Here is a 20,003-nt window from a genome sequence, read left to right as displayed (position 1 = left end):
TGAGAGAACAGAAAATCTGTTTTCTGTAGAAATTAAGAGGTTCTGAAGAATTGGATTGCAACGGAATCACTTCTCATTTTTATGACATACTTTGCACTCACTTTATAATTTCTCAAGTACCCAACTTCATATTAATATACCTGAAAGCTCTAAAATCCAATCACTGCAGATGACATCTTGGCTTATGTACATCTAACACAAAGACTGCCTACACTGTAAATTACACGAGAAGCAAAGGCTATGTATGGTATGTTTACATTAGTGAGCACTGAGGGTCAGTAAGGGCAGATTTGTGAGAACAACTGGCACTGAGGACCTCAACACCAAGTCTGGTACGACCCTACGTACCAAGTGTTCATTACTAGTTGGAGCACATTAGTCTGTCTCCTGGAATCACCTGGAAGGAATTCAGTGTGTCTTTTCCAAGACAATTCTGTGATGTGAACCAACGCACTGTAAATGGAGAGAACTAGGAGATCAGCTTCAAAAGTGCTCTCCTGTTCTGAGCCAAAATGCTCAGTTCTTAAATACTGACAGTCAAGTTGAACTTGCCAAGAACTGAACATCTGATTCCGCCCAACTAATTATTTCAGATGTTTTTGTGATCTGATGCCATGTCTCTCCTAGGACAACAAAATTACTTCTTGGAGCTTCAATTAATAAAATTCATTGATAACATCACACATCTTTACAAAGCCAACCTGTTAAAGATATCCCGAACTGCTTGCTCACTTGCTCCAATGTATTTGCTGAGCAGCTCTGGTCCCTAAAAAAAAAAAAAAAATCAGAAAAGAACATTCATGGTATGTTTCTTAGTTTTAATATGTAATTCAACATTAGCATAGATTTTATACACTAGAGTGAATTTTCTTGTAACCAAGAGAGTGGCATCTCTGAACAGAAGAACCGAGGAGTCTAGATAAGCCAAAAGAATCTTTTAAGCATTCCAACTTATTTTGAAGTTATAATTTCCATTTTTCTACTGTAACAGAACATGTGTCACAGTATCACAAGGCAACAACTTACACTGTATTATGAAAATAGGTTTAAAATGCATTGCTTAATGTCATTGTCCAGTGGAACCAAAATCTTTTTATAAAAAATGGGAAACTAAGAACATCTAATTAAACTTTATAATTCTGCCTAAAGAATAATTATACAAAAAAATCTCAGTAATAAGAACTGTGAAGTTCCAGAAGTCAGATGGTGCTACATCTAGAGACATACCAAATTTTAAATGCGAGTTTCTTTCTTTGGCATTTTGCCCTCACAAGAACATACTTGCAGGTATTATGGTAAGCTATTTCATTCAGTTAATAAAATGAATCAATTAGTCTTCAAAATCTTGCTACCTTGATGCTGATGAAATTCATTCCACTCTCTCGAGCAACTACTCCAGCTAACAGTGTTTTTCCTGTTCCAGGTGCTCCATACAGCAAGATTCCTGATCTCTGTCGTATGGGCAGGTTTGCAAATAATTCTGGATACTGGAAAAGATATTCATGAAGACATATTCTAAAATATGTAATTATTCTGCAGTGTATTGTAACATCACTGACTGGTATTGATTTTTGTCTAAACAAAATGTGTCTAATTTCTTTTACCCACATTATGAACACAAGAGCTCACCCGGATTGTTGTTAGTTTACTTGGGGCTGAAGTGGGTTCCTAGGATTCATAGGTTTGTATTAAAATACAAACAAGTGGCATTTTGTACTGGAAGGAAACAGGACAGAATAGGGATGCACTACAGCTTTGTAACGTACATATTGGTACTTCTAAATTCCTACTCTAATCACAGACTGATATGATTATATAACTATACAGTCAAAGATTCTGTCCCTTATACAGAAAACTGTTTTGTCAGTTCTCAGAAGACTGAAATGGATGGCTCATCTCAATGCTAGAAATTTTAATCAAGGCAGAAATGCCGAAGTAAAACAAAGAGGAACTGATGGATTGGCATTCATCCAAAAAAAGAGTACTCCTCTAGCAAAAGTACTGCAGAAGACAGCTGGAAATATTATCTTTACAGAGCCTAATCACAAACCCTGCAACAGAGTGTAGCAAAGATGATGTTAGCAATACTGCAGTATTCTAGAGCACCACTTGATCTGTAGAAAAGCACAAGCCATTGCCTTTTGCATTTGGAAGAGGGCAGGAGAAAGTTTTCCAGTAGCTGAAGACAGCTGAAGACTGCGAAGCTAGAAAAGTAGCTTAAAATCATACCTGTCGTTTTCCTGTCAAATACTGTGTCACACCTTAAAAATCATTCTTCCTCTACTAATGTTATGAACAAAATGCAGGTAACTAATATAAAAGAACTGGGTACCTTCGCAGGTAACATGATGGTATCCATGAGTATTTGCTTCACATCTTTTAGGCCACCAATCCTGTCCCAGCCGATATCCTTAGGTTTATGAAGGCTGACACTTCTCAGAGCTAATGGAGTAAAATCTTTTAGAGCTCTCTGAAAATCCACGGTTGACAGATCCAACTCTGCTTTAAAAAAAAGAAAAAACCCCTGAACACAAAAAACCCCCCTACACAGCCTACCAGTAACAAGTTCCTCACAATATGTAACAATTAAATACATTTTAAACATAAAACATAAAAGCTAGCTTTTTATGTCTGTATTACTCCACAGGTTCTGGGTAACAGAAGTAAAACTATGAAATAAGAGATTTTGTTGTCAACATACCGCTATTTTGAAATGCATTCTGGTTGGAAACACAGGCATGAATGGCACGATCAACCAGCATAGTAAAATCTCTGGCAACAAAACCTTCCGTTTCCTTTGCAATATATTGGAGGTCAAGATCAGAGAACTTCTTTGCATCAGAATTCAGTTTCTTTTTTATTATGGAATACAGCATTTCACATCTTTGCTTCTGAAAAATAGAATTGTGCAGCAAGTGTATATCAAGTTTACTATTTATATGGATTTCAGAAATTCAAAAAGTAAATACATGCAAGTTACTAAAATTTCCTTAAATATTTACATGTCACCAAACTTTCAAATAACAAAATCTGAATATAACCAAAAGTTAGTTCTTCAGGTGAATTTCAATAAATTCACCTCACCTTGCCACATCTATCTTAAATCCAACAGTAATAATGAAACAACCCTCCACCCCCCAGATTCTACAGTTTTACTCATTTTTTCTATTTCACAGGAAAAGGAACATCTTTCATTTTGCCGGTATGAGTAGAATATATTTGAGATGAAATATATTGCATTAGATAAAAATACATCAGATACTTTGGTATCTTTTGAGATCCTGACTTTTCCAGTGATGTCTCATCCTTATTCATATAATAGTATTAAAAATGATGCAGGCAGACTTGCAGGAAGTGGGGAAAGCTACATTGTATCTAATGCAGAATTCCCCCCCTCCCCCCAGTGGTTTTTAATTGCTAGGCTGTGACAGAAGACAATCAGGCCAGAACAACTCTTATTATTTAATGAGTGGCATGTCTGCATCATGCCATTATGGCATGTGTGGGTGCAAAGCACTGCTTTCTCCTGCAATGAAGTTATACTGTTTATTCTTCCCTCTATCCTTTTTACTTTTCAAAATGGACTATATTCAAAAGTAGAAAGTTATAATTAATATAGAAAACAGAACCAAAACCTTCCCATAAAATTAACACTTAGTTTTAATAACATTTTTAAAATACATACTCTAGGAACATACTTATTCCTCTGAGCTGTGAAAAACCACAGCGCTTTAAATCTCATTTATCTAACTGTAGTGACTTACATGTTTTATCAAAGCTGCTCCCCTAGAATCCCCGTACAGGTAACAAGGAGGCATGCATATCTCACCTACATTACACAACCTGACTAGTTTTATGTTGAACTGAAATGCCCTCTGAATACACCCTTCTCTTGCCACCGAAGATAAGGAGAGTGGGGCCAACTGGGAACTGGATTACTTTTATTTTTTTAAAAACTTTATAATGACAGATCTAAGTACTGAGGTATTTAAGTGTCATGAAAGAGCTAAGATTTCCAGATTTTTTTCTCATCTTTGGGTGTAACGTATTTCTGCAGCTGTTCCAGTATTGTATTTGACGCTGCAGGGAAGGCAAACAACATTTTAACCAAATAAATAAATACCAGAATTTACCTGATCTGGAGATCGGATACATTTGAAGCACTGAAATATGTGAGTTCCTTGAGCTGAAACCAGGGAACGATGTAGGGAATGTTCAGACTGACTTGTGGCAATTAATGCAATCAAACTCCCCATGGAAATAACTTCTTTTATCAGATCTTTCAAAACTAAACACATAAGACATTGCTCCATGAATTGCGAAATAACAAAAGATTCTGCATTTCATAACAGACATTTTGACTCTACTGGAGACCAGCATTAGGGCACATAAAATGTTAACATCTCATTATATATTTGTTTTATTCCCATGTCTACAGGCTTGTTTAAAATAAAAAAAAAGATAGTTATTTTTCTAGGACAGTACATTCCATTAATAAAATGCCAGCAGAAATGCTCTTTAAAAGCTAAATTTGTAACATCACTGATGATGTCTAACACAGGATATTAAATGTGATTTTTTTGTGTGTGTGATCCCTGTTCTAGAAATATTATTCCCTCCGTGCAAACAAAAAAAAGAAATTTATAAAAATAAAAATAGCTGCTAAGCCTAGAAAATAAACAATCTAGGAAAAAATAATATATGAAAGTCAAAGAAATTATGGATGCAAGGTAAATCTTCAAGGAATAATCTTTAAAACTCTAAACATCTGTTGTATGCATTATACCTGTAAATAAAGTAATAAGAAACACAAACAACTCTGCAAGTAACTTAAGTGCACATTTTTGAAAAAGAAATGATAGTAAGATATTCTGAGCTTCAAAAGTAATTTAATAAAAATTATGCTAAATCCCTCAAATTGAGCTAAGAAATAGAAAATGTTTTTTGCTATGGCTTTAATTTTACATGTACAGAGTTGAGTACATTTTAAAAAATGAAGATATTAATCTTGATAATTTAATTTTATTTTGCAACTTATTACTGCCTAGATTTTAGGGAATAAAAAGGAACCGTATTCAGGATGTCAAACTATAATTGATAATCTTATTTTGAAAATCTGTGTATTGTTACATTGTAAATGAAATAGAAGTTCTACAAAGTATACCAAGTAGGATGGTAAAGAAGTTAGTATTGAGCTAAAAGAAGTTGGTTCTAAACATCAGTAAGTATCAAATTTACATATCTCTGTAATTATAAATAATAATTATGGAAAACAGAATCAATTTTAATGATATGTCAATTATAATATTGATAAGTAATTATCAGTTAAAGATGGATCTGTAACTTGTAAGCAATTGCAACATATTTGAGTGCATGAACAATGTAAAAAGGAACTGAGAAGCCTCTACGACTGGCAGTGGTCGTGACAACAGGCATTGCCATAAGCAGCAGAGGTGTACGTACCACTGGCAATGACTACTCCAAGCTCCAGAGTAGACTATTTTGATTCAGCTAGTGGTCCACAAATGGTCTACATACCGTAATTTGTCAATCCCTGCCATGGAATACCACATGGTCCAGAGGCAATAATGATACTGACAGAATTTTCCAGGTAGGACAATACAATTCAGGTGCAAGAAATTCCAAGTTGCATTATATTTTTATCGAGACACAGGTAGCACAGTATTACCATAAACAAGTCTATCGCTTTGAACGGTTTCAGGGCTGTTCTCATGTTCTGGTGTAGAAGGTACTCCAACAATGTGATCAAGATCGTCCATCAAAAGAATGGATGGTTGTCTCCATGCTGCCTCTAAAAAAGCTTCTTCCACATTTTTCCTTATGTTTACTAATCTTTTTCCTAAAACAGAAATACAATTTAAATGACAAAAGATATCAGGGAAAAAATCATCAAACTGACTACATCTTGCTCACATAATACTTAGCTTAACTTCACTCCTATAAATCCGGGTACCAAGATTAAATCAGAGTCAACAGTCAGTAAAGAAAGAGTCCACATCTTCAATCAAAACAGTACTAGAAGCATTAATCATCTTTAACTAACCACTACAGAAGCCTACAGGTCTGATTTTTAGACATTTAAAAGCAGAGCAGTATCAGCAGCACTCTAAATTAGCTACTAAAGAGTCCCGCAATTGGAAGAATTTTTCAGAGCGAAGGACCTAGTTCTTTATCAATCTTTCCCTTTTTCTCTGGAGCAAGGAGCTTAGTAGGGAGTTAAGCAAAAAGAGTACAGCCACGCAATAAAGGGCTCTGTAAGAAAACAGTTGAGTATTCTCTGCCTCTGGAACACCATGACTATTTGGGAAAGCCAGTGAATGAAAAACTAAAAAAAGCCTTTTTTGTCCTCTTCCATCTTTAGTGCAAAATACTTATTCTGAACTCACAAAACCTAAGGATTCATCTCATCATCATCTATAATCATGAATTATAGATGGTTTGATTCTTCTTTGGTGCCTGTGTCATCCTTTCACTGAGTAATACAGGTATCCTTTAACACTTATGATTTGTTAACATACAATTTGTTCCAGCTAGCACAGCTGAAAAAACGCACACTTCAACTTACAACTTCTTCCCATTTTGTAACAATGAGAAATAAGCATGGCAAGCATGGTGCGAATTTGGTGGTGGTACGTGGGACAGAAACTGATAAAAGTGTGCAATAATCTTACGGCAGCTGTATTTTCATCAGACTGTTAAAGATGCTTATTGCGGGGGATCAAATATCCTTGCAAAAGCAGTAATAATGCTAGAAAAATTATGCATACTAAATATAATAAATTCATAATTGTGCTTCTTCATCATACAGCAAACATTTGCGATTAAAACAATTACCATACCTCTTAAAGCTTTACAATCAATTACTTCTACGTGAGCATCCAGTCTATCGAATGCTTCTTTGCAGATGGCCTTTGCTAATGTTGACTTTCCACTTCCCTACAAAAATAAATGTGAGCTAATGTAAATTGACAGAACTATTTCATTCTGTTTCTGTGGAGTTTATGTCACAGCATACATCAATTAACAAGCTGGGAAAGCTGTACACAGGCTGGTTTTATTCCTCACCAAAAGTATATACGTATTCTGTCTTTACATCACTTGGTAGACAGCAAAGCCCTAGAGTGAAACAAGTATAAACAAACTCAGAGTGGATACATCCACTACAGACAGTGTTGTGATTCCAGAGTTCAGAGTTAAGACATCTGTTAGTTTCAGTGGAATATGGTATAAAATGGATCACCATAAGAGGCAATGGGAAAATAAAAGTATCAACTCCACCGCCATTTTATAACACAGGAGAAAATACTATATTCTCATTTTCATTCAAGTATTTCAGAGATGAGAAGTGTTTATTATACTATTAACATGAAGTAGATTAAGGGAACAAATTGAAATTGCATTGGTAGCAATCTTTAAAACTTACATTTTATATATATATCATATATACACATGAAATATGAATACATATTGATGAAGTGTGCATATAGTGTGTATACATATGTATAATATAATGTTTTTCTGAATTAACTCGGTTAACTGCTTTTTTTTTCAGCTTGTTCTTTAATTCTTTGGAATTCACATGGTATCAAAGAAAAGTAACGAAAACAGTTTTGTAACTACAGAAAAACCAATCTGGGAGGGTTTGCGAGTAGAGAGTAGTAGTGTGTACCTTTCCTCCTGTGAGAAGCACCCCTCCACTTCGCAGTCCCACAGCAATAGTAGCCAGCTTTTGAGATAAAGGACGCCCCAGAAGACTGTGGCTTATGTGTTCAAAGGAAGATGTTCCTAATTTGTCCACTCCTCTGCAGAGTAAATAAAATATTAAATGGCCTAGGTTAGCATCAGTACACACGATGTACATAGTAATAACTTGCAGTAGGGTGAAGCTTCAATGCTGACACATTTCACGGTACTTCACCTTTTCAAGAAAAAGCTAAAGACAATTCAATTTTTAGAGACAGCACCTTTAATTTGCAGTGGTGACACAGGGGACAGATAGCCATTGCAGAACACCCCCGCAATGGCAGGGTTATCTAGTCATTCTACACCACCCTAGTATGAGGTAGGTCTCAGAAGGTAAGAGCTAACCATATTTTGGGGCTTCATCTACTTGACTAACAACCTACTAAGGAATGTAACAAATTGGTAAAACAGGGAACACGCCTGGGTCAGAAAAGTTCTCAGCCTTTTCAGAAAAGCAGCACATAGTGCATTTGAAGGCATCCTTATCCTTCACCAGTCCTAAATCTCTGTGACTTTTGACACAACAGTGCTCCTTTCAGGTTCACAAACAGCAAGGCTATCAGTTTCATATTTCAACTTTAAATAAAAATTTAGCTACTTAGCAGATTAACCATGTAGCTGTTGAGCTTACATTGCACTTTTTACCCCTGGAGACACGATTCTGAATTTCTCTCCTCAGATGACAATTCTGATAAACCTAGGAACTACATTTCTTTGAGACAGTACTATTAAATTTTGTTAAACAAGTAAAGAGGTTTAAGTTACTGTGGGTGGAGGACTGACAGGCAGACTGCAACATATCGTAAGTTTTTCTTCATTTGGAAACCCCAGCTAAAAACACCCTCCAACAGCCCCAGTATCCCTTACTGCTACATAGAGGTCTATTTCATACCACTTAGAAGCACAGCAACAGTCACTGAACTATCAGTATTTCTTCTGAAGCTTACCTAGTTCTAAGGCCTCCCGTCCTATTCTCAGACACGGTGAGCTTTTCAGTACATGAGTACATTTAGTCACGTGAAGTTTTCTATTCAGTCTTCAATAAGACTATTCAGAGGACAAAATTAACCATCTACTTACTCTAGGATAAGGTCTGAGCCTGACACAAGCCAAAAGATGCAGAGGGGCTATTTAGATCTGGCTTAGTTTTCTAAAAAATCTGCATTTCCACCAATATTATTCTTTTTAATTCCCACTCCCTCCCATATTGTTGACGATGAAAATGTCTCACCCTAAATCACTTAGTTTGTGGTAAGGAAGGTTCCTGTCTGTATCACACATAGGTGGCTGGCTGTCACCATCAGCTTTTCTAGTTAGAGGCTGTAAAAGAACCTACAACAGAGAAAAGAGTTAGTACTTTACATTATATATACCTACAGAAGAAGGGTATAGAAGTGACCAGCTGTTTTTGGAATTGTGTAAAGAAAATGTTGCATGCATGCTTTGCTGAAGCTTGCTGCGCTTGAAAGAAAGATGCATTGGTAAAATGGCATAGCTACAACTATTTCCAAAATGCAATCCAGTGTTCACAATGATGTGACAACCTGTGATTAGATGTTAGGCCAAGTGCTGTTTATACCAGACTATGCAGCCCATCATCTCTTTCCCTACCTGTAACATTACTTGTTCCTTATCCTGTGCCATGATAGTGAATCAGATCAGGAGTCTGATCTGGGTGAAAAGTAACCTGACAAAACACTTGGCTTTTTTCACCTGCATGAATTTTTCAGTCTAGCTCACCAGGGAGCTAGCATGGAAAGCTGGGCAGGCTAACAGAGAGGTTCACAGATAAGAACAGGCTGGTAGGAGATGCTAACACTGCTCTTAAGAAATGCACTTCATCCTTTCATCTTAGTACTAGTCACTAGCACAATTTGTAGAAGTCGTCTTGTACTTATCTACTATCAAGAAAAATAAAGCTCTTATTTTAGTCTTTTTTTAACAGGAATCCTAAATTTTGCAGAAAAAAAAATCTATTCTAAACAGTCAAAACAGGAAACCTTAATTCACTGCCAAAATTTAACTGTATCGGTTTAAAAATGAAAAAAATGTTATCCCACTCCTATAACCATAAACCTGGAGTCACAGGCACTGGTTCAATCAGAATTATTAATGCAAACAGTAATCCTAGTATTAAATAGAAATGTTTATTCTCCTGAGAAAGGAAAGACTGAAGAAACACAAGCACAGAAACTGTATAAACAAGAAGGCAGTGTGAGCTTGGTAGGGTTGAATGGGGAGTATGTCTCATCTTTGTCAGAACAAGCTACCATTCCTGCCAGATACACTGTGAAGTGATTTTACAGTGGTTTAGGTATTAAGGGAAAGAACAAGTATAAGGATAGTATGTTCAAACATGGACAGTATTGACTTTTCTCTGCTCTAATTCATTTTTCTGAGAGTTTAATATTGACTATGAAATTCAGTAACTAGTGTGGCATGCCTGGAATCTCACCAATGCTGAGGCTATAAAATAACATATAAAGAATGCAGATACTTAATTTAATGAACAGACTGACATTTTTTTATTTAAAAAGGGAAACTGAAATACGTTATATATAAAATGTAATATATTTTAAACCAAATATAACAATTTAAATTACTTGATACCTGATACTATGTGATATTTACTTGTATATTAGTCTTTTGCAGCAAACTGGGACTCAGTATAAAAATATTCTCAGACTTATTTTCTTCAATGTGCATAGGATGCACTACACTAAGGAAAAACTCCTCCATTCCTGTAAAACCCAAGAAACAACTATTAAAATTCCAACTAAATTAAGTTTTTATTCCTCACAAGATTAAACAGATTAGTGTATTTTGAATTACTACAATATTATCCAAAATGAATGAACAAAAAAAGGTTAATCATTATTAAAGCACAATTCATGCTTACAGTTTCAGTGTAAAGAGGTATCTGTTACGTTAAATGGTGTATACAGAGATTAAATGGCATATTGCCTAAGTAAATTCCATAATGGACAGTTAAGACAGCTACAGCACAGGACAGTATTATACTTACCTTCTTTAACAGACAGATGTATACAGTCTGTGCTTGTCATTACCCATGGGAGACCATCAGTAGCAGAATCCTGCAGCCAAGAACTGAAAGCAGATTTAACATCATCTTCATGTATATCTTTACGCTAAATAGGAAAAAAAAAAAAAAAGAGGGGAAATTAAACAAAATAAGGTGTTGGTAAGTAAAACTGTTCTCTTTCTGTGAATGAGGCATTTGTTTCTCTTATGGTAGCAGAGAGATGGAAGATGATGTAACAGTTTTATTTACATAGAAAATAACGTTTTGCCAATAAACACCATTTCTATCAACTGCTTTATGGAAAGCACCTATCTAGCCCTGGTACGGCAACATCTGAATCTTCCACAACCTCTAAAGATTTCATCTTTGGAACACTGACGTGAGGGCAAGGAAAAGCTTTTATTCTTTTATGTATCTGTATCGCCAGGTCCAAGAGCACTACTCAGCTCCTGGGTTTGAAAGAGCCCCCAGGAGATGCACCAATATTGACACGTGACTTCTTTTGGGTGCTCACTGCACCCCTCTCTTCCCTCTATACTCTGTTTCCTATACAAAGAAGCCTGGGCTCATCTAGATCAGGGGCACCAACAATAAACTTCAACAGGCAGGCAAAGAGATCAAACAACTTAACCCAGGTCACCTAGATAAATGGAATAGGAAAAGAAATTGAGTCTAGTTCACATATATCTTGGCTGAGTTCCTAATCACCAAAGCATAATTCCTGTCTTAAAAAGCGGGAGTCAACTGAGATCATGGAAACAGCGTTCAGAAAGGAAAATGAAAGTTACTGTTATATTTCTTTCTGTGTTTGGTTTGTTCCAAGAACTAAAAAAACTTCAACTGAATTAGAAAGGCACAAATCTGTATTTAAAACATATAAAAGCACACATAACTACTTTGTACGATTTTAGCAAATTACTGACAGAATACTCTTTTAACTCCATATAAAAAAAAAATAAACAATGCAGTTCAACCATTCCTCCCTAGGTAAGAAACCAAAATAGAATACTGGGCATAAACAACAAACCATGCATAAGCCCTGCTATGCTGGGCAGTGCTGTATTTAAAGTTTTGAGAGGCAGCTAACTTGGGAAATAATCAGTCCAGTGTCACACAAAAACAAGCATACAGTACATTATGAAGAAATATGTCATTCCAGAGCTACACCTGACAGACTGTGAGAACTGGTACAAAATATGTTCTTACTGTCACAGATGCTCACTCAGAAGACTGAATATGTCTCACTTGCAGGAAAACAGAGGGATTCAATGATATAACTCTAGAAAATTTAATCTTTAGCATGAGGGGAAAAAATATCAGTATTAAAAGAAAGCAAAAACCTAAACAGCACATAAAAAATATAATTATTTTATGGCAATTGTCTTTCCTAGGAAATCCACTGGGCACTGCAATGTTTAAAGAGTATAAGCAGGAGTCCCAGAAGACTTAAAATAGACATTTCCTCTTTAACTCTATGATTCCTTTTCATTTTCGTTTTTATAGAACTAAATGTATACACTTAAAATTTGCTAGGCTGGAAACAGTATTCATATACTACTGATGAGGGTCTGATGCAAAATTTTTATTAGTTATTGTTGGCATTTTGTTTATGTTTGAGACCTATTTAAACAGAAAATGCATCTTTTCCCCACCAATGCTATTTTCCCTTCATGATGTCAACATCCTTTTTAATAAAAAAGACATCAGAATGTCACGATTTGAGAATAACAGAAGACCCTATGATTTAAAAGGTACTATACAGCATTCCTCTAATAGCTTCAGGAAACTAGGAGTTAAAATTCAGAAGTTCTATTTCCTCCACCCTCTATGACCTCTGCCAGTTCCTTTAAATAGGAAATTGTTACAGATAACATGCCAAACTATTTGAAATATTGACCAAGTGCAGAATAATATTCGATGGCTTGATGTTTACAGTACCATTGATCAAAACACAAAACAGTATTACTAGAGAAGCCTTGTTTATGCGGATCATAGCATCTTCTTAATTTAAATGACTTACATAGTAGAAAGAGAAAGCAAGGAATTATTCAAAAAAGAAATTCCTTTGGAATTATATCATACACAACAGACAACTTCCAAACTATCATCTAACAAATGAAAACAAATTAAACATTGAAAAAAACCCAACCTTGACCAGGGCAACATTATCAGTTTTCCAATATACGAACAAATACATGACCACAAATACCAACTCACTAAGTTCTGTTTGGGTTGCAGTCTAAGAGATACAGGAATTTTAGGAACAGATTCAACTGACTTAATTCGGACTGTCGAATGTATTTCGATATGTAGTTTTTTTCTCAGACCATCTGGAATCTGAAATATGTAAAATAAAAGCAAATAAAAAGGAAGTATCAGAAAGTAAACCAGTCATAACATTGCATACATAGCACATCAGTTTCTTCATCACTAATAGAATTTCTACATTTGATCATCAACAATCGATCTGCAAAAGAATTAAGAAGGAAACCATAAAATGGATGGCGGTATCCAAATTATGTTCTCTCATGCACACTTCTCATTGCCTTTTATCTCATTTGTGAAAGTGCTCACTATAGCTGGCCATCTACTAACTTCTTACATAAGAACCAAAAGGCTGGAAAAAAACGGGTTAGGAGGAATTCTTAGAACATCATAAGAATGCATTTAGTATAGGAGAAAAACAACAACTCTGCTTTCATTTGCTGATTAAAATTAATTTTACATGGGCAGGTAAATATAGATAGGCCATTATATAGATCAGAACCAAGCACATCTGCTGCACAGAGAGAGAAAATCCAATTTCCCTAAATTGTACTAGTCAGTTTACACTTTTAAAAAGGAAACTACTTTTCAAATACTCTGTGTTATTTTAAACATATATTCAAATTGAAAACATCTCGTAAATGTTTATTAAGCCTTAAAGACTTTATGGTTGCTGCCATTTGGAAAATTGTTACGGCTTTCAAAAGATTTAGTGGTAAAGACCACTGCAGGCTCTTGCTCTCATTCCCAACAAAAAGATAAGTGAATAGTGACAAGTATTTTATGTCAAAATAGTCAAATAGTGATTTGGAGTGCATTTTTGTTGATGCCACATGTGCTTCCAGGAAAGAGAGAACACAAGCAGACTGTAGTTCTATCAGAACAAGCTGAAATGTCAGTGTCTGCACACTGGGACTTGTGGCACCATGCAAAATTGGATATAAAAACTAAAATAGTTTGAATTATGTAAAGCTAGTTGATATTTTTTTAAAGATTTATTTTAAAGAGCATAGAGAAGCACTTGCAAACATTGTGTAGCACTAGGACAGGTGATGCCATTACTTTATAGTTTGATAACACCTAGAGTCCAAAGCACATTTTAAAGTGGTAACTGACGAAAAGAATCTCATTATGTACTTACTGAATGTAAGTAGATACTTTCACATTCTCATGAATACAGTGGCTATGAACAGATTGTGAGAAAGCATGCATTCCCTCCAGAAACACTGAAGGATTTTCCCTATTTGGTGCAAAAATGCTAAGGGTGCAGAAACAGAGAGTACACTGTACATCTTGGAGTATGATGGTAAGTAACGTAGTCCAGAATGAGATGGCTTTGCAAAGCACAGCTCTAGTAAATATTATCTGATTCTAGTATATTCTATTTGAGAGCTTAACACAAAGTCTATATCCCAAAACTGCATCTTAATTAGCCAGTTCCACAATTATCCAATAGAAAATATTATCCAATAAAAAGCCCAAAAGATAGTGTGCTCAAACTGACCCAAACTCTTCCAACATGCAGGGCTTCCCCACTGTGGCCATACTCTATGACACTCTTTAGGTCTTCAAATCCGTTCCAAACGATTTGAACAACAGATCCCTCACTGGATGCTTGACTGCTATTACCATGATTTTTGTCTTGTGTACTAGTCAAATGCTTTTGCTTTTCAAGTGACAGATTTTGCTTTGCTTCTTGATGACGCTGTCTTGGGGAAAGCAGCTCATTAATTTTCCCATAAGACACTACAGGATTTGGATCCAAATCAATAAATTCTAAATTCCAAGGGAAAACATGAACAGCATTGCACTGCAGAAATGCATGAGTGGCGGATGCATTCTGTACGCTGGGAGGCTGGGACTGACACACTCTAAAAATGGAGTCCATGTGAATTAAGTTCAGCAGCTTGTCTTTGAAGGTGCTCGTTTCATCTTTATCACACAGAGTCGTCTGTTTCTGCTCAGATGTATGAGAGAAAATGCTCCCTATGAAATTCCATATATTTGGGAGAACATTTGAGCCAAAATCAGCCTTGCTCTGCTCAAGGACTCCTGGCTTTAAGTAAGGTTGTTTGGCAAAAGGGTCCTTTACTGTTTCTTCTTGCTCTATGCTATTTTTCACAAAACTTTTGAGCAAGATGTCGCTTTCTGTGGAAGGCGTGCTGGTGATATTTTCCTCAAGTTCGCGTGTTTTGGAAAGTATCAGAAGCTCCGTGGACGGCTCTAGTCTCCCATAGGGGGCTTCTGGCATAAGTGTACCTGAGTATGAACAGAGTAGGTCAATGAATGCAGTCCCTCCTGCGGAACAGCTTCCTCAAGGTGCCACCAGAGCCTTCACTGTTGCTTACCGATTTTGATGTAAACATGAGTGTGCTGTTCAACCCATACAGGAAAGACGGCTTTTGGAAATACTATTCGAATCTGGTCAAGAAGATGTTTTTCAAGAGAGGAAGCGTGCAGTTCCTGGGAAAATGTGATATCATTATAAATTCAATATTACACACATTTTTAACATTCGTTTGAAGATAAAAACTCTATATCTCTTTCTAATACACCATTTGAAATATAAAATATCATTAAACCCCACTGCATTTAGTATTTCCTTAGGGGCTGAAAAGAATGGGGCATTGTGCAAAAAACTACTTGTGTCAGAATCTCTGTCAGCTGTAAGAAAAGGATGTGAACAGGGGAAAAGGTTTTATTACCAGAATTTCCCAATCATCTGTTGAGAGTGGTTCCACTTCTACTTGCTGACAGGAGGAGACATGGGAACAGGGTTCAAGAAATACCTGGCAAAAGTAACACCATTTCAAAATATTTAACTTCTTATTTTTAAATACAGAAAAGCTCCATCTTTAACTCAACTAGAAAACTGACATCTCCTTTGTTATATATTTTAACTACTTTGAACATACATCTTCTTAATGACAGTGGGTAATTCATAAGCAGATAGATGTTCAACATGTTGGAAATGGATTGCACTGGGCATGCCTGGGGACTTCAACACACTCTGACCATAAGGGACAAGCATCAGAAGCTTTATCAGCTAACAACAATCAATTTTTAATGCATATTGATCACATAACTGTCTTTGCATTTTTATTTTTAAATGTCCTGGACTCTAGAATGCTGAAAAAATTGTCAAGTTGTGCCCAAATTTAGATAAAGCAGAAACAGATGAAGAAATGAGGAAAAAGTACGATACAAAAGCAAAATCAGCTCTTTTATGAATGGTTTCACAGGAAGCAGCCCCACTTTCACAGAACAGTTTTAGGGTCCTGTGTGTCAGGAGGAATGATAAAAGCTTTTGTGGCTTAGGCTTTAAGCATTAAACGTATATTTCAAAAGTCAATTTTTACCCAAGGTTCCATTTGACAGAAAGTAACAGTTTTCAAACAATATCATGTCATACATTTAAAAATAAATTTCATTAATTTTTTCTTGAGATAAAACTAGTTACCTGTCCTCTGTGAGAGATTTATTTCAGGTCAGCTTTTATAAAAGTAACAACTGATTTTAAATTCCTCTAGGTCCTCAGTTTGAAGCAAAAGTTGAGAGGAGTATCTTTTCCCCAACATGGTAAATAGAAGAGCATATTATTATGAAACACAACAAACACGCAATTCCTGAATCCAAAACAATGGCAAAACTACCTAATTATTCCTGTATTCATTTGATCCTACAGATGATTATTTCCAGGTAACACTTGGGGGAGGTTTTCTTAGATTTCCTTTGTCAATTGTTTTTCTGTCAAGGCTATTAATTGCTAGAACTAAAAAAAGTAGTTACCTTGCCATTGAACTAGCAAATTGTCAAGTTCTGCAAATAGATACATAATTTCTAGAGAGAATATGCTAAAAGTAAACAAGATAATACACTGCTTTGAGCCACATTCTTTGATGTCTGCCATTATGCTGAATAAAATTTTCAAAATGAGAGAACAGGCATAAATGAATATACTACACAATAACATTGTGTAGAGTAATGCTTTTCTAATCTTGTTTGTTTAAATCTCTACCTATTAATATCTAAAAAAACCCTACAACTTGGATGTTGAGATTTTAATAGTCCCATGTCAGAAAGCTCTGCCTGCCTCTTGAACGTCTCTTCAGCTTCTGTCCAATGGAAGAATCGTTTACAAGAAGTTTCACACAGTGTCCAAGAGTAAGAGGACAATTTAAATACATGTTCAAAGAGAGATGACACAGGGGGACACAGTGAAGGGGGGAAAAAAAAGCATGAAAAAGTAAACCTCAAATAAGCCAAACAAGAAGAAATATGCAGTAAGTCAATAACTACTTTAAAGTAACAGGAACTCCAGGCAAAATATTCTCATGAGATAATTCCTAAATTATTTAATTGCTTAAAAGTGTATTTTCCTAGAATTAATGGCACTACAGATAGTGGCTCCAACCCTGCAAACACCTACCCATAAGCCTATCCTTCCTAACATTATTTAGGCAATTGTTAGTGATCTAATAAACAAATCTTTTTGTGTTCAAGACCCTTCATGAAGGTTATCTTTTCTTATAAGAAGATATAAATGAAGTAACTGTCTAAAGACATGAAAAAAGATCATAGCTAACTTGTAAATTATTACCTTTTCAGGTATCTTGCAATATACTTTATATTTAAATTAAAAAAAAAATAATTGAATTTCAAACCTGTTCTCCATCTGTAATGCCAAGTTTCTCTGCTAACTGTCTGTTAATCTCTGCAATATTTTCACTTTGGTGACCTCGATGCCTGATTTCCATCCAGCTCAAAAATATAGGCTGCTGCTGACCACAGGATACTTTCACAGCTTGGCCCTATGAGTTTCAAAGAAATAAAATAAATTAACATCAAACAAGCTAAATAAGATGACTATTAGTCAACCTAAACTGTATTTGATTAGAGAGATCAAAGGAATTAAAAGAATTTTCTGGGTTTTACATGCCGTATTTTAATTAATATTCCCTAACAATAATTTGTAGCATTTACAACATGTTAGCAAACAGTGTTTCTATTAGCAATGATAGATTTTTTTTTTTTTTTTTTTTTTAAATTCTGGCAGACTGACCAACTTCTTAACCAAGATCTTCTTTAGAATTCTTCTCCACGTTACCTATTTGCAGAACTCTCAACATAGAAGTCTGTGTTGGTTGCAATTGTTAAACAGCTTTTAATCTTTATGGACTATTTTTAAGTAAGGAAAATAATTCCTCTTCTCTTCTTCTGTATCTTAGTCTGTCAAACAAATATCTTACAGAAATGTATAACAACACATTTCTGTTTCCCAAATGAGGAAAAAAATATAAGCGTATGCTTAAACTTCATAAGCATTGTAACATTTGCATGGACTCCAAAAGTGCTTTCACAAGCTGGGAAATATTTAAAAATCACAAATCACATAAACTCAGACCAAAATTATTTTATCAATCTGTTTCAGAACCGCTCAACTATTTTGATTCCAAACTGAAGAATCTTAATATGTTCAGTCAGCTTCCATATAAAGAGGCAATATCCTACATTCTATCACTCAATCAACATTTTCTGTATTTTTTTCAAAAATGACTATTTTTATGAAAATCAAGTGACCAAGACAATATACGCTCCATACACCATAGATTTACGTGTTAACATAGTGATGTTTTCTGTTCTGAACTGTATCCTAATTATTTCAAATATTATTTGACTTTTTGGTAAACTCTGAAAACATTTTCAGAGAATATCTACAATGGTTCCAAGATCCTTTTACCAAACATAGTATTTAATTTACTGCTCTTCCCTGTATTCACACAGATAAAGCTTCTCCCTGAGCATCATCATCTTCAAACAACATTGAGTTTTGTAGACCATTTTGTCACCCACTTATCTAATACCTTCTGCAATTAGATTTAGCTTTTGATTTAAGTTTTTTTATGATTTACTCCTGTAATCTATTAACATAATTATTTGTCCCCTTTTTCACGTTTTTATTCAAGAGTTTGCATTTAATACGCTATTCCTATCAAGATTTCGGAAGTCAGCTATTTTCTTTTTGCAGATCACATTAAGTAAAAGCAGAAGGCTGCCATAACTATGCACAGAATGACGCTACAAGACCTCAAAGCCATTACGCTCCTTTTTCCTCTCTCTTGCCAGCAAATTTATAAAACACCCAGTAACTGTAGTAAAAATGAAGAGCTAACATTTATAGCGGATTTCTTGCAACCCCACCAACCTCTCTTCTACTACCCCAAAGGAAAAAAAAAAAGAGCAAGTTTTCACAAGTCTAGATGGTTTTGCTTTTGTGAAATATGGTTTCTGGCCGTGGGAAAGCAGCACGGCAGGTTGTACAGGCTGGGTGAGGGCAGCCGGGCTGAGAGGGGCTTTGCCAGGACTGTGGCCGCCATGCCCGCTCCTGAGCTTCGCTCCCCTCTCCTCCTCTGCACCCGCTCATTCGTGCCGTCCTTCTTCCGAGCTGTCTATTCTGCCAGCAGGTCCTTAATTCTTGTGTCCAGGGCGCAAGGGCCGCACGCAGACTCTGCTCCTCTTGTCATGTGTGACACGTCATTTACAGCCTAAGGTGCGCTGCTGCGACTGATCCACGCGCTTAGCAGGACTTTGCGTGGCAGCAGTCCCTTTCTATACAGGAACGTATAGTGAAAGATTTACGTACACCAGGAATTACGATTCTGCATGGATTTACCACTTCATCGCCCACCTGGAAAATTTATCTATTATTCGGTTAATTCCGCTGAGTTACTGTGAAAACGGGTATAAAACACACAGCACTGAGCCAGAGGCAGATGCCCGCAGCGCAAGACTGCGTCGGGAGATAAATTCCGATCTTCTCCGCATTTGATTACGAAGAACGGACGGCAGAACGGGGCAGTCCCTGCCGGGCCCGGCCCCCAGAGCCCGCGGGGCTGCGCGGGGGTCCCGCTCCGAGGCGCCGCACCGGCGG

The 20,003-nt window shown here is 36.0% G+C and overlaps 1 protein-coding gene across 10 annotated transcripts in view; it reads right to left on the bottom strand.

Annotated features, from left to right (window-relative positions):
- Nucleotides 1–20,003, bottom strand: part of PEX1 (peroxisomal biogenesis factor 1) — a 129,900-nt gene that overhangs the window by 109,466 nt on the left and 431 nt on the right. For 2 of the 10 annotated variants that reach the window (XM_075746180.1, XM_075746179.1), the window contains exons 2-17: nucleotides 17,737–17,883; nucleotides 15,778–15,861; nucleotides 15,421–15,535; nucleotides 14,577–15,331; nucleotides 13,025–13,144; nucleotides 10,790–10,913; nucleotides 10,396–10,505; nucleotides 8,996–9,096; nucleotides 7,691–7,823; nucleotides 6,861–6,957; nucleotides 5,690–5,860; nucleotides 4,134–4,288; nucleotides 2,702–2,891; nucleotides 2,333–2,502; nucleotides 1,353–1,487; nucleotides 702–766 (exon numbers count right to left, since the gene is read on the bottom strand). In XM_075746180.1, the coding sequence (XP_075602295.1) occupies nucleotides 702–766; nucleotides 1,353–1,487; nucleotides 2,333–2,502; nucleotides 2,702–2,891; nucleotides 4,134–4,288; nucleotides 5,690–5,860; nucleotides 6,861–6,957; nucleotides 7,691–7,823; nucleotides 8,996–9,096; nucleotides 10,396–10,505; nucleotides 10,790–10,913; nucleotides 13,025–13,144; nucleotides 14,577–15,331; nucleotides 15,421–15,535; nucleotides 15,778–15,861; nucleotides 17,737–17,883 (2,672 nt within the window). Of the gene's footprint in view, nucleotides 1–701; nucleotides 767–1,352; nucleotides 1,488–2,332; nucleotides 2,503–2,701; nucleotides 2,892–4,133; nucleotides 4,289–5,689; nucleotides 5,861–6,860; nucleotides 6,958–7,690; nucleotides 7,824–8,995; nucleotides 9,097–10,395; nucleotides 10,506–10,789; nucleotides 10,914–13,024; nucleotides 13,145–14,576; nucleotides 15,332–15,420; nucleotides 15,536–15,777; nucleotides 15,862–16,532; nucleotides 16,637–17,736; nucleotides 17,884–19,324; nucleotides 19,761–20,003 lie in introns of those variants that run through there. The other 8 variants (XR_012834145.1, XM_075746186.1, XM_075746184.1 and 5 more) reach the window with 8 other exon arrangements.

This window comes from Balearica regulorum, chromosome 2, assembly GCF_011004875.1.
Source record: "Balearica regulorum gibbericeps isolate bBalReg1 chromosome 2, bBalReg1.pri, whole genome shotgun sequence".
NCBI lineage: Eukaryota > Metazoa > Chordata > Aves > Gruiformes > Gruidae > Balearica > Balearica regulorum.
The sequence above is the reverse complement of the archived record's forward strand: the minus strand, read 5'-3'. Positions and strand labels throughout refer to the sequence as shown.